This window comes from Liolophura sinensis, chromosome 7, assembly GCF_032854445.1.
Source record: "Liolophura sinensis isolate JHLJ2023 chromosome 7, CUHK_Ljap_v2, whole genome shotgun sequence".
Taxonomy (NCBI): domain Eukaryota; kingdom Metazoa; phylum Mollusca; class Polyplacophora; order Chitonida; family Chitonidae; genus Liolophura; species Liolophura sinensis.
The window spans coordinates 35,164,139-35,178,213 of NC_088301.1; the positions used below are offsets into that span (position 1 = coordinate 35,164,139).

At 35.6% G+C, this 14,075-nt stretch overlaps 1 protein-coding gene across 2 annotated transcripts; it reads left to right on the top strand.

Moving 5' to 3' along the window:
- The first annotated feature begins 5,128 nt into the window (after positions 1–5,128).
- LOC135470541 (coiled-coil domain-containing protein 25-like) lies at positions 5,129–14,075 on the top strand. Of its 2 annotated transcripts, none has more exons than XM_064749548.1 (9): positions 5,129–5,233; positions 6,003–6,050; positions 6,390–6,429; positions 6,704–6,755; positions 8,144–8,219; positions 8,911–9,014; positions 9,933–10,135; positions 12,320–12,365; positions 12,889–14,075. In XM_064749548.1, exons 2-9 carry the CDS (start codon positions 6,029–6,031, stop codon positions 12,919–12,921), a joined length of 576 nt encoding a protein of 191 aa, XP_064605618.1. In that variant the 5' UTR covers positions 5,129–5,233; positions 6,003–6,028; the 3' UTR covers positions 12,922–14,075. The 2 variants fall into 2 exon arrangements, with proteins under 2 accessions (XP_064605618.1, XP_064605617.1); XM_064749547.1 differs by lacking the exon at positions 5,129–5,233 and adding an exon at positions 5,633–5,779.

A 14,075-nucleotide genomic window follows, 5' to 3' on the forward strand; every position in this document is an offset into this window, starting at 1 on the left:
AATATATGCACATACTATTCATCACTTTGTATTATTGTCACAATAGTTTGTCATATCTGGACAACAAGTTGTTCAATCCTGATTTGATTTAGGAGAAGATTTTGAATTATGGACAGATGATGTTGTACATGTATAATAGTATAATGAGAAATAGCTTCCTTCAATGCATTGTGTTTGAATCTTTTGTGTTGTTATAGAAGAAAATTTATTTGTATTATTTGTTATTGCAACTCTAAACATTTGTACAGTGAATAGGAGAGAACGGTGATGACTGTAAACTATGTTATTTCTGTTTTGGACATTATTTTGTAATTTTCTATGAATGAAAAAATCTGTTAATTAGTTTTCTGGCTTGCCATGTATGGCGTTATATAGACAACATAAGAAAGAAAAACTGAAAGACGTTAAAAAAATGAGTTAATTTTACTATAGCTGTTACACTATATTAATGTGTAATCACTGATTCATGCCCTGATCTTGTTTATATATATCTTATGTAAGGTATATGAAGTGGCAATTTTTAAAAAATCAGTTTAGTTGAAACATGTATTTCATTTGCACTGTTTGAACATAACAAACCTAATTTTGCAAGAGTTATCAATTCCTGTGCTGCTCCAAATCAGTGATTGGCTTTTGTGGTCGAGCAAGACCTAGTTCCTGATTCACTGACTGCAGTGTTTAGTCTTGAATGCACTAAGCAGGTTGTCAGGTGTGGTAGGTGGTTTACCGATTTATGCATAATGGAGAACATTAGCATATGCATGTTAGCGAAAAATGATGTGCACTATTAAGTTTAGCATTAAAAATGAGTGAAGCTAGTTTTATTTCTCTCATATAAACACTTAGGCCTACAAGATGGTGGTAAACTAATCACGCCCTGCATGGATACATATTATGTCAATCTGTCAAACAATGTAATCATGTACCCTGCTATTGTCTCCTTGGAATTGTGTGCAGAATTTTCATTTGCACAATTGTCGTTGTTTTATCCTAATATTCCTTCACACAGCCTCCATGTAGTGGTGAATTTAATCAGGATTGGTCACAAAGTTATGTTGACGTGTGTTGTTTGTTTTACGCTTTTCTTTACGTTCTAAAACGTTCTACGTCTGATACGTCAAATAAAGTGAAGTCATTTTAATGCTTGAGGTATTTTGTTCCTATGTATTATAATTAAAGCCTACTCCAGGTGGTGCTTTTTCTCATGCAAATTGTGGCACCAAATTAAGCAATTGAAATCGCAGTACTTAACCATGTTGCATTCTTTATTAGCAGAAAGAAGGTTTATGTTGAGAGAAAAATACTAGTAAGCTAAATCTTGTGCCGTCATAATGTGTGCGTGGCTGCTCAGTTATGTTGGTGCACGTGCAATTCATCGAGTCCAATCACGTGTTGGGAATAATATGAGACAATCCGTAACTTTTTACGGATTTAAGTGCAAAGATTTCGTCAATATAATGGTAAATATATAAATGAAACACGAGGTGCGGGTTCAAACCAGGCCGCGGACAAAGAATTTATAGATTTCCGGCTCTCATTTGTTGTGCGGCGTTGGTGCATGTCGATATAAACGTTCGACGACGCTCATGTTTGCGTAGTATAATGTCCGTTGAAGACCATTTGTCTTCCACAAAGATGGTGTGAATGTTTGAACGCCACATATATGAGAAAGTAGTAAGCAACTTGCCGTTAATGGTAAGTGACACTGGAGTCCCCCATTTCCTTCAACCAAAAAATATAAAGAAAGGAAAACTCGCTAGTGGTGGCAGATGTTCTTCGGAAGCCTGCAGGTTGATGTGTGCTTCTCTCAACGAAGACAACTTCTTGATCTATCTTGATCTCCATGAAAACGGATTCTATCGCCATAGCTACTCGGAATGTTCTGGATAAGCAGTGCTAATTATATGGCATTGTAGCAATATTTCTAAATATAGCAATATTTTCTGCCAGCACTTATGAAACTGAATTTTGGTCAGCTGTAGAAATGTTTTATTTCTCTGTAGCATACGAAGGTAGAGAAATAACATTTTCACGATTTCAAGATTCTTGACTACGAGCATAGTTTGTTTTTCTTGGTACTGGCCGTTAACTTTAATCACCAATTGTTATGATGGAAATCATGTACATCTCCCATACAACAGCTTGTCAACAATAACTTTTTTTCTACTCCAAAACTGTAATAGCGGTCGATTTTATAAAGTCATCCCCGCGTACTTTAAAATCATAAATGGGAAGATGATTTTAGAGCTTATTTTTTGGTCCTATATAGAAATTAATATTTTGACCACCTCATAAATATTATCTTATGAGACATGATACCAATTTTTGCTTTCAAGAACTTAGAATGAATGAATGAATGACTATGAATGCTTAACGCCACATCAGCAATTTTTCAGTCGTGGCGAGAACAAGTTTAAAACAGGAGCCAGTGACCAAGAATCAAAAACTGTAAGCAAGGTATGTGGCCTTGAGATTTTAGATTTTGACTTAAAACAGTTTTTATGTCTGGAGTGGCTTATTAATGTGGAGTCGCCCACAGCACTTGATTATTGTAAATGTACATACCAAGTATATATATATATATATATATATATATATATATATATATATACATATATACCTGGGGTTTGCACGACTAGCCGTGAAGTGAGAACATCGTCAACTCTGTAATATGTTTCAAAATATAGGCCTACAAATTACCGGCACGAGTAAACAGCAATCTGCTGTTTGGCCTTTCTTATACCATATGAAATTTTATGAACGCCACCTTCCTATTATAGCTCTTATAGTTCTCAGAGAGCAATTAAACTATACAGAATTAAGTGGACGAGGCTACTCTTTCTACACCCAAAATTTTTCAGCACCTATTTGCAAGTAGGCTATATGTGCATTACCAAGCAGCAATCATAACCGTGTCTTCACAGGTCTATATTTAATGTATATTTAAAATACCATGCAGCAATCAATACTAAATAAAGTGCCATTTTGGCGATGTGGCATCGGATCGATGCATAGAGCTAAGGATCGAGTGATGGATCAGCAGAGGGATGGGTCTCAGTGGGGATGCTAAATTAGGTAATAAAATCTCTCTTTTTCTCACGATATTTAAAATGTTTCATATATTAACTAAACGGCCAATACAAATCCAATATTTTAAATGAAATGTCAATCGCTTCCTCTAGCGCTGTAGTAAAAGGCTCTCGCCACTGCAACACATGTAACGTTGCCAATGCACATAAACCTATATATACCACAATCATCCATTCGTTAAACGGCATAATCATTCATTCATTCCATTCGTTAAACCTGCAGATTTCGGAAACCTATATAGTAAAATAACATTCTCAGATTAGGGGCTTTGAATTAAGCAACCCGTCAGGGTTTTTAGGCAATCAGGTAAGCTCAAAGACAGAAGAATGTACCTTCTGATGTTAATCAATCGATTCTTTGCTGACCAATTTTCAGGTTAATACGCTTGTTTAATACGAACCCGAATGCGCATTTTCATTCGCTGTATATCATGCATCTACTCTAATTCCCGAACCTTTTCGCATATGAAAGAGCAACTTTGAGGGCAATTTATGCACATACTGAATATGATTTTTGAGACAAGACATTGGTTGGATTTGCCAGTTTCAGGGCTTCACAAAGAATATAATTTTATCAATCAACACAGAATAATGCCTTCAGAGTATGCTTGTAAACATGCGAAACGGTTGAAGAATTACGCGGAAATACTCTTTCCACTGCTCTTACTTTCCCGACATCTTGCCTAACCTGAAAAATTAAGATCCCGCTTTTGAAACTTACGTGTGCGTCTCTCTTCAGTAAGTAGGGTAAGTACCTATAGATGCTCAAAGTCCAATAAAATTCCTTAATGTAATAATTATTACAATAATATGGATGTGCTGTTTTATGTAGCCTAACATTATTACATACATATACTGGAGCTGGGTTTTAGTAATAACTAAATGTAATGGGTACCGGTATAACAAGTGCTACCCATACTGTAATAATTGTTAGATTGTGGGTAATATTCACCTAGTGCTTTCTGCTTCTATTATGCAATATACACGTACATCACACTTTGAGTAGACCAGACATAAGCCGGTCTTTAGCATTACATTAAACGAGGTGCCCATATTTTAATACAACCACATTCACACATGGATAATACACCTCTGCGAAAATTTATTACCCTGATACTATCAGGTAAGCTTTAGGCTCGCCGAGAACTTTTCTTTTTATTACAAACAAATGGCATTTTCCTTCACAGATTTATTCTCATTACCTAGGCCTACATGTAGGCCTAGATACACCTTGTAATGGAAATAAAATTTGTCAAAAGTTCAGATCTGATCATGATAGGCCTAGGCGTGCTTTAAACGACCAGACTAGACTATTTAAGTTTAGCCTACCCGTTTAAGCTTCTGCAATTCCAAGACTTCTGCAATTCCTGTGTGTTCACAAACGAGAGAGTGGCCCCAAATATCTATAGTGAGATTTCTCCTATTATATTCAGGTGTAAACAAAACGAAACCGTACGAAACTATATAGGCTAGCCCGAGAGGGAGATTTGGAGACCATCGTTCGCTCTTTGCCAACAGGGCCTAGGGCCTACGTGAAATCTCCATGACCTAAATCGGATGTTAGATGACGGATCACAAATGGAATTATGAAGTGACCACGTATATTAAAAATTCTAAGGCATAGTGTCATATTTTGTATGTGTCGAGCGCACAACTGATGTTATGATAAAGGCGTATATATGTCACTGGTCCAAAGCTGAGCTGAACGTTCCTACCGTAACGCCCAGCTTCGCTTATATAGACTTCCACGCGGACAATTTCACTAAAATTATCAACTGATTCCCTGAAACGCTCAAAATGTACTATGTCAAAGCCAGCATTGGTAAACCATCTTTCAACAGTAATCCAGTGGTTTTAAACTTCGGACAGAGTGAAGGACCGCGAAAATTTTATCCCACCCAACACTTCTTTTTACGAATTGCATGCCCTGTAAACAGAATGTTGGGTAGGATAAATTTTTCACGGCCCATCACTCTGCGCGAAGATGAAAGAAAAAAAAATTCCAAACATGGCAGACGTTGACTTGAGTTGTCCGATTCGAAAGTTTAAACGGCTCCATTACTGTTGAAAGATGGTTTACCAGTGCAGACTTTGACATAATGCATTTCGGGCGTTTTAGGGCATGGACGGATAGCAAATATAAGGTAGGGTTCGAGTCGATTTTTTTAGTGAAATTGTCCGCGTGGAAGTTTATACCGAAGCTGGGCGTTACGTTAGAAACGTCCACTTTCGCTTTGGGCTAATATGTCACAGGTTCATTTATTTTGTAGGCTAGACCCCTATAACTTCAAATTCTGAAACCATGCACGAGCAAACAGAAGTCAAGATAGGAAATAAAGTAATGTATGCACAGAATTGAAAATTTCTTAAATACCTGACAGTGTGTAGGGTTTATTCCACTTCTGGATGACGATCCTTTATTTCAAAAGAGGATCTTTCGTTTTCAGTCCTGAAGACATGAGAGATATTATGAATCGAGAGTCCACAAGAGTTAACCCCCTTATCCAATCGCTCTTCATGAAATACACGTGTGTAAAATAAGGGTTTGTTATGGTTTAGGCCAGTCTTGGACAGTTAAAACCGTTTGAATTTATTTTAGTCTACTAGAGGGTGCTGCGGTGACAGACGAGAAGTTGAAAACGATTCATTGAAAATCAAACACAAAATGGTGTTTTACTTCACAAGTAATGGTAAGCAAGAGCTGGAGCAGTTAAACCACTAAGGTTGTTGTTGCAAATGTCAGTGTTTTTTTTTTGTGCTAACGGTATTTCTGTGTTGTCTTTGACTCTGACCACACGGCATACCTTTACAAATAAATTGAGTTTGAATTTTAAATGTGTTGTTATACCGATTGTTGTCGATGGTCTGAAGCTGCCACTTTTGTATTTTTGGCTATGATTTATTTTGTTCCAGTTGTTACGCCACCATACACACTTTTTATGGGGGAAGATAAACACGAAAGTAAGTGAGTTTGAGCTACATTTGTAAAGAAGTACTAGAACTTAAAGCTATTATAGCAAATGTTGGGGTCTGTGACTGGAGTTCAAGCAGCAATATTTATGGCATATCCAAATGATTCTCAGCCTAATAGTCAGTGTAGCATTTTAGGTTTATTTTCTTCAGTTTGTCTTGGGGATTAAATTTACAGTTTTATATTCTCTTAATTATAATTTACAAGAAGCTCACTTTTAATGTATTTAAGTTAAACAATGCCAATGAAAAAATTGTGGCTTGATGGTGACTTCCCATAACATAAATTAAATATATTAATAAATCTTTGAAACTTCTGCCTTTGCCCAGATGAAGACTTGATACGCTGGGCATTTCCAGAAGATGTATGGTAAGCTATTATTCAGTTGTCCGATTTCTGTTAATTATTTAACTATAATGTGCGATTCACACAATTATGGTTAGTATCCCTTAATTATAATATCTGAGCATGTAATTTCGGTTCAGTGTAACCATGAAGTACTTTAAATATTTCAGATAACGGTGTGTATGTATACATTATAAAAGGTTTGTAGGATTTAGCAGTTTTATGCTGCTGCAATGGTAGTTAAATATCACTGTAAAGAACATAATGAATGTTCCTTTTTTCTTCATTTTTTCTTTAGGTTTCATGTAGATAAAGTTTCTTCAGCCCATGTATATATAAGACTACACAAGGTAAGTACCCTATGGCGATCATGATTGAACAAAACATCAAGTACATTGTATATTGAGTTTGCTTCTATAAATGAAAAAGTCTGAATATGATTTGCTTGTCAAAGATGTTGTCAGGCACAAAACAACAGTCAAGCACCATTTGATTGAAGCCAGAAATTTGCATATATCTTCCTCATGTTTTAGAACTGAATAATGTCAGGCATCATGTCAGGCACTGTGAAAGAAAATATATTTTAAAACCTTGATTCTTGCTGTCTTAGGAGATTTAGTATTGGTAACAGAGGCAGTCTGTGATAAATTGAGCATTGCATACCCATTGATTTTCAGGAGCAAAACATTATGTACATTATTATACATACATGTATATTTAAGAATTTCATCTTAATTGAAATAAATACCTTTCTAACGATGCAATTTGATTGTCATTCAGGCTTACAGGGCTTAACAAAATCAAAACCTGTAAACTGCCTTAAAATCTTAGATATTATGAAATACTGTATTTGGCATAAAATTTTGTTCCATTTTGCCTGATTCAGAAAATTATATTGATCTCAGAAAGGTGTTAATGAGGTTTGTGTGGAAGTTAGGATGATAATGTGATGTAAAGTTCATTTTTGGGGCACATACAACATTTTCCATGTCTTGTCATTCATACTTATTGTTTAAATGCTTTAGATATGCCCTAAGCTTTATTATCCATGAATTAATATATCATACATTGTACTGCCAACTTACATTAAGTGAATGAAGAATGAAACAAATATATTTTCTGTCCTTCATTTACACCTGATGTACCAAGGACTTTATTTAATACTAGTACATTTATTAATGTTACTTGTTTGGTTGTTGCATTCAGTAGAAATGGAACTAAGTCTGTATGTTGTTATATTATGCCATGCTTACCATTTAAATAGCAGGTGTGATACAACTTACAGGAATCATGGTGATACGGTTTATTGAGAGTGACATTAAAGACTAAGCAAATAAAATGATATGACTCAAATATAAATGTTGAAAGCGTAGGGAAACCATACACAACCATTCGAACGATTGTTCCATTACCTTCCACTAACATGCCCACAAAACGCCTAATCGTCAACTTGAATTTAACCGTTCAACATCCTGCAAGTTTAGCAATGAAAGACTGTAAAATCCTGGATTATGATGGAATTTTACAACCCTATGGCTGTATGAACACTGATATAGTTGGCTTGTACAACTGGAGTTGCTCATGGTGCATTGTTTATCAACCCTTTATCAATAAGGTAAAAGGCTAATTGTGCAGGTTGCTATGAGGTAATAAATAATATTTTAACACCACAAGCAAGATGGGTCTGATAATTTAGCTTGAATTTACATAACGTATGTTTTTGTACCTTTTTGTTCAGGGAGAAACATTAGATGATGTCCCTCAAACTGTGATAGATGATTGTGCTCAGCTAGTCAAAGCAAACAGTATACAAGGTGAGAAAGAGGTCAGCATGATGAAAATTGAAATGATCAGTCTTTAAACTTGCTGATATAAAAAGCTCATCTAATAAAATAACACAATATGGCTGAGGAAAATCAGCACTTCTGAAATGTTATGAAAACGTATTGACAATACCATATTGGGTTGAATGGTAAGTGCTACCATACAAATATTTGCAGGCCTACTTTAAGCGTGAATGTTTGTTGGTACCTGGAGAAGGAACAGCAGTGGTTTCCTCCATGCACTTCTGTTTCCACCACTCTGCAGACAGCTATAAACTTGACCACTGTCATGTAAGTGGAAAATCCTTGCATGCAGCACTAATCATCAATCAACTGACCAGTCAGTCAATGAATAAATCAGACAATTAACTTCATATACTAAAGGATTAATTAAAGTGGTAATCATATAGTCAAAGGCTTCATATTTATTACTGAACTTCACATTGATTATTGAACTTCACATTGTGTACATGTGATGATCTGTCAGCCTTTAATGTGTGCATGTGTAAATTGGTATATTGTACATTGTAGTACATTGCTTGTACATAGCTCTTGCAGTACTGTTTATCCACATTTTACTAATGAGCGTAGTGCAGTACTGCTACCTGTTGATCATAAGGGATCTAATATTTATTATGAGTTATCCAGAAAGTAATTGAATTATGTATGATGTCTCCTACAGGTAATAAGATGAATAATATAGATGTGGTATACACTATGTCCTCTAATTTAAAAAAGACAGCTGGAATGGATGTAGGGCAGGTTGGATTTTACAAACAGAAAGATGTGAGTATTAGTAATTGTACGTTAATTTCAAATCCTGTGATGTTTAAATGTATTTAAGTGTTATTCAGGAAGTGTCCAGTTTACATTTCTCTTGAATTGGAGGGTGAGGAGTATACATTTATTGCATTTTTAAAGTCTTTGACACTAAAAAGATTTCTTAAACATTACCATCTACCTTAAATGACCTAAAATTTTGACCCACAAAGTGTATCTCTGGAGACAAATAAATGTCATAAAATATTACTTTTGGTGCTGAAATTTACATTTTCTTAGTAGGACATCCATGTACCTTCCTAACAAACCGACCGGTAGATCCAGGATCAATCCTGGATCGAGTCACACCTAAGACTTTAAAAGAGGAAGTTGTAACTTCCTTGCTTGGCGTTCAGCATGAAGTGGATAGTACAACTACTGGTTGACCCGTATCAGTATAATGGCTCGGGTGGGGCGGCTTACTTGCCTTCGGTAAGTCATCTCAGTGAAGCAGCACTAAATAAAAGAGCGGTGGAAATCCGCCCTGCAACAAGGAGACACATTACACGTACATGCACCCTAAGGATTCCTTCATCGTCATATGTACTCAAAATTGTTGAGTACGAAGTTAAACCCCAAGCTCTCACTCACTCACTCCAAACAAACCTGAGAACAGCTTTCTAAAATCAGTAAAACTCTCAGAATCTGGAAACTTGAAGAGCATAGTCATGGATGAAATTTTAGGTCATTTAGGATATTCTGATCATTTATTCACTTTGTACACTAGAGACTGGAATACACACTAATATTTAGGATAATATTATACATGAACATAAACACCTTTGCCTGTGGAAACAATGTGGAAATTAAGAAGTCTTTGGGGTGCATTGTAATCAGTTTGAATACATTTTAGACAAAGAGATATGTTGAGGTATTTACTTTCAGGTAAGATCTGTCAGAGTTGAAAAAAGAATTAACGAAATAGTGAATAGACTGAACAAGACAAAAGAAGAAAAGCATCCTGACTTTAGAGCAGAGAGAGAAGAAAGAGATCATAAAGAGAGAGAGGCACAGAGGAAAATTCAACAAGAATTAAAGTTGAAAGAAAAGGAGGAGGAAAGAAGACGTAAAGAACAGGCAGAATTAAGGTAAATTATGTTAACTTATGTTTTTTTTTACATACTGTTGCTATTGTGTATAAGGAAGTTACCCACCCGCTTAATATAACTAGGATTCAGTGCCTAGTGATATGTACTGCCAAACCAAGTACAACTATGTTAGCAATATAGAAGAGAAATGTGAACCTTTCTTGCCTTAAAGGCTCTTGAAATTGGCATAAAACCCAGTAACTTAGGACATAGAATCAACATATTTTAAGCATTTTCTGATGTCAAATTTCTATTCTGCTATGTATTTGTTCATATGAAACAACACTACATGTACAGGCATGCTAGCACAGCATAATGACCCTGAAGCCTCACACCAATGCAGTCGCTGTGAGTTCAAGTCCAGTTCATGCTGGCTTCCTCTCCGGCCATACGTGGGAAGGTCTTGCAGCAACCTGCGGTTGGTTGTGTGTTTCCCCCCGGGATCTGCCTGGTTTCCTCCCACCCTAATGCTGGCAGCCATTGTATAAGTGAAATATTCTTGTGTATGGCGTGGAACACCAATCAAATAAATAAAAATACATGTACAGTGAAAGGCTCGAAATAGTCAGCCAATATACACAACTTACATGTAATCTCTTTCTTTATCTTATACATGTATGTATAAATTATCAGTGAGAACTGTCTATATGTGTCTTAAGAGCCCTATTACATTTTTTGAAAACATCATATTTTATGCAGCTAAACAGCTAAGAACATGTTATTGCCATAAACAGTAATTATTGATTGACACTCCTGTTTCCAGAAAATTCCAAAAATATCTGTAGGCTGTTTTAAAGGGATACAAAGAGCATCTTTTGAGTCTTAAAAGAAAAGACAATGCTAAACTGAATGTATAGGTGGCAGTGCAACGATAAAGTATTCCACATATCTTAAAAAACATACCTTTTTTATTTTTTGGGACACAGTTCAGAGATACAGTTCAGAATACAAGTAAGCAAAATCATGCATATTGAAAAATTTGAAGCACTGCCATTTTTTAAAAAGTTTTAACCAATCAGATGTGAGCTATTTCTATAACCTGATAAACCCCTGTTTCCGTTGATGTTACATAGACAGTGTTTGCTTGTAAGCCATATGAGTGTGGGTAGGACTGGTGCAACATTATGTGTCCTGCTTCTCTAACATGGTGTATTGCTTGAGTCACAGCCTAGTAAGAATTCCAGGTTAAAAGTTGTTGTACAGAGAGGGATTTAATGGGACGGTTGTTGAGCTGTGCATAAAATAGGCACAAAGGGTCAGTTACATATTTTCACATATCCTGACAAATGTCACACATGCATGAATACCATGTAGTCATGCTTGCATTTGTCATTGGGTCTGAGCTAAACGGGTAGCTTCACATGCCATGATTTTTTGAGACTGCTTGTCAGTACAAAAAGTGGTGTCAATTTATGTAGCCCAAGCAAAAGTTTTAAATTTGGTGCTGTATTACATGCACCATTACTGTACCTGTCTGGCAAAGGCAAACTGCCTTCTACTAAATAATACTTCTATTCAAGAAATTCAGATTGTTTCTTGAGGTAAAGCACATACTAAGAATTGTCCCTTGAAAGAAGACAATGTGTAAAATGAAGCACTCACAGGTGAATAGTAGCGTCATGATGTAAGTAGGCTATCACCTACATATATTTGCATTTGTAGTTTGATCTCGGCTATACACTTGGTAAGTGGTAACATAACAGACCTCGTTGCTAAATCATTTTGATCTGTTATGTAACTGCTTTACCAGGTGTATATCTGTGAATCAAACACCTCAAGTTGAGGCAATATCCCTTATGTATTGACTGAGAGGAACTTCCATGTGCATGGCATTAATTACTGTGATTTTATCAATTGATAGGGACAGGGAGGAACAAAAAATCACAGGCAATGCCGATCTTAACTAAAGTCAGATCTAGTAGCATACTTATAGGTAATTGCATGTAGCTAATAAATGAGTGCAGTAAAAAATCATGACTTTTATCTTTAATAATAAAACAGGGGCGTTATCAAAAATAGCCAATTTGTGCTATTCTTGTTTTAATTAAATTTTCATATTTCCAGATTTCTTGGAGTGTATCAGAATATATAGATGGTGAAACAGCAAATTGTTCTGGTTGATTTGTTTATTTCCCAAAGTATACTCAAATTTTTATATTTGTTTTGTTTGTTTTTCATTTTAAGATCATACTCATCATTAATGAAAGAAGAAAATATGCAGACCAATGTGGTAAGGTGTTTTGATGTTTGCATTGTATCTGAAAGGAGAGGATAGTTGGATGTGGAATGCTTGCATTTCCTACATAACATGCATGTAAATCTTGATGGAAACTCAGATTCATGAGAAACTTCATCCCACAGGCATATGTGGCCTATAGTTTGACCATATTAATAATTGCATAATATGGATGACATACATGTAGAACAACAATTAATACCAAAGACTTTCTAAATACAAGATACAAGATACTGTTTGAATAGTGATATGTTTCTAGCCCTATTTCCTTAGTAACTTGGTAGTTTACCCAAGTACACTCTACTCTGATTTTCTCCACCTATAAACTTACTGTCGTTAGGTAAGTGTAAAAAAAAAACTGTCCATATGAGCACAAAACTCTTTAGAAAGATGTGAAACAGCATTCACAACGTACATGTATATTACACTTAGAGCATTGGATTGGTCATGTTTAATGGGCCTCATTCGTCATCACCATACATTGAACTCATTTATACTTGTTTGTCATGTTTTACAGGATGATGGGAATGATTCTGATGACTTCATGTAAAGGAAACAATCTAAAGGAGAAGAAAATCCCAATAAGATGCATGGATGCCATACTATATCTGTCAGATTGCTCTAGTAATCATAAAAAAATAGAAAATGACAAAGACCTCATTCTCAAGTATTCATAATGCTTTTCTGCTTGAACAGCAATAAAGTGAATCGGAAATGGTATTATACAGTGTATTCATCTCTTTTCTGTGCTGTTGCGTGTTAGTGCTGGAAAGGTGTGCATCATTTTGGGTATAGAACCAGAAGGTAAAAGAGCATGGGCAAGTCAGTATAACATTTATGTATTTTTTATTTTAATTTTTCTGAATGGCTTTTGTTCTGTGATATTGCCATATTCTCTTATGTGTTACATATATGTAACTTCAGGCCATCTGGTATGTAAACTAATATTACTGTCCATGGGACATTCTCTCATTCCGCAGTTTTTTTTTGGCATACATTTTTTGTATGAGAAGTATGGCTGGAAACATGCACAGAACCGGTTTGGAAGTCGTAATACTATTCGTTGATAATCGATAATCTTGGAGAATCAGTGAGATATACATGTGCGTTGCATTCTTAAATGAAGTTTGTTTGCTTGAAATCATCATTGTGAATGAACACCTTGACATATTCTCATATCCCAGGGAATGATTCACAGATCACAGAGGGTGAACCACGTGTGTCTAGCGTGAGGTGGGAATGTCCCTGGATATGCTGTTAGTCATAAATGTTACTAATAATGGCAAAGCATGCAGAGAGATGTGCGTGTGTACTTGTGTAAGTTCTTGCAATCACCCAAAAATCTGTTTTAGATTTACATGACGATGGAGTTGAAAGTTATTCTAACATAGCTTGAAGTATCAGTATTTCTTTGTTATTGTAAATCATGTGATTTCTGTTGCAATCACAATAATTGTACTAAGGAATACAATTACGGGGTATAATACAAGAGCTTCACTTGTGAAGCACTAGTCTTGCAAGAGCTGGACAAGAACACACCAACAGGCGTAGTCGAATTTACGTGATGTACATTTATACATGTTTAAAGGTCTTGAGTATGGGGAAACATCAACAAGAAAATAAACGTCTCTTTATTCAAGTTATGGATGTTGTCACTTTTCTTTTCTCCAAAATCTCATACTGCACTGACTGTCTCAAAACTTT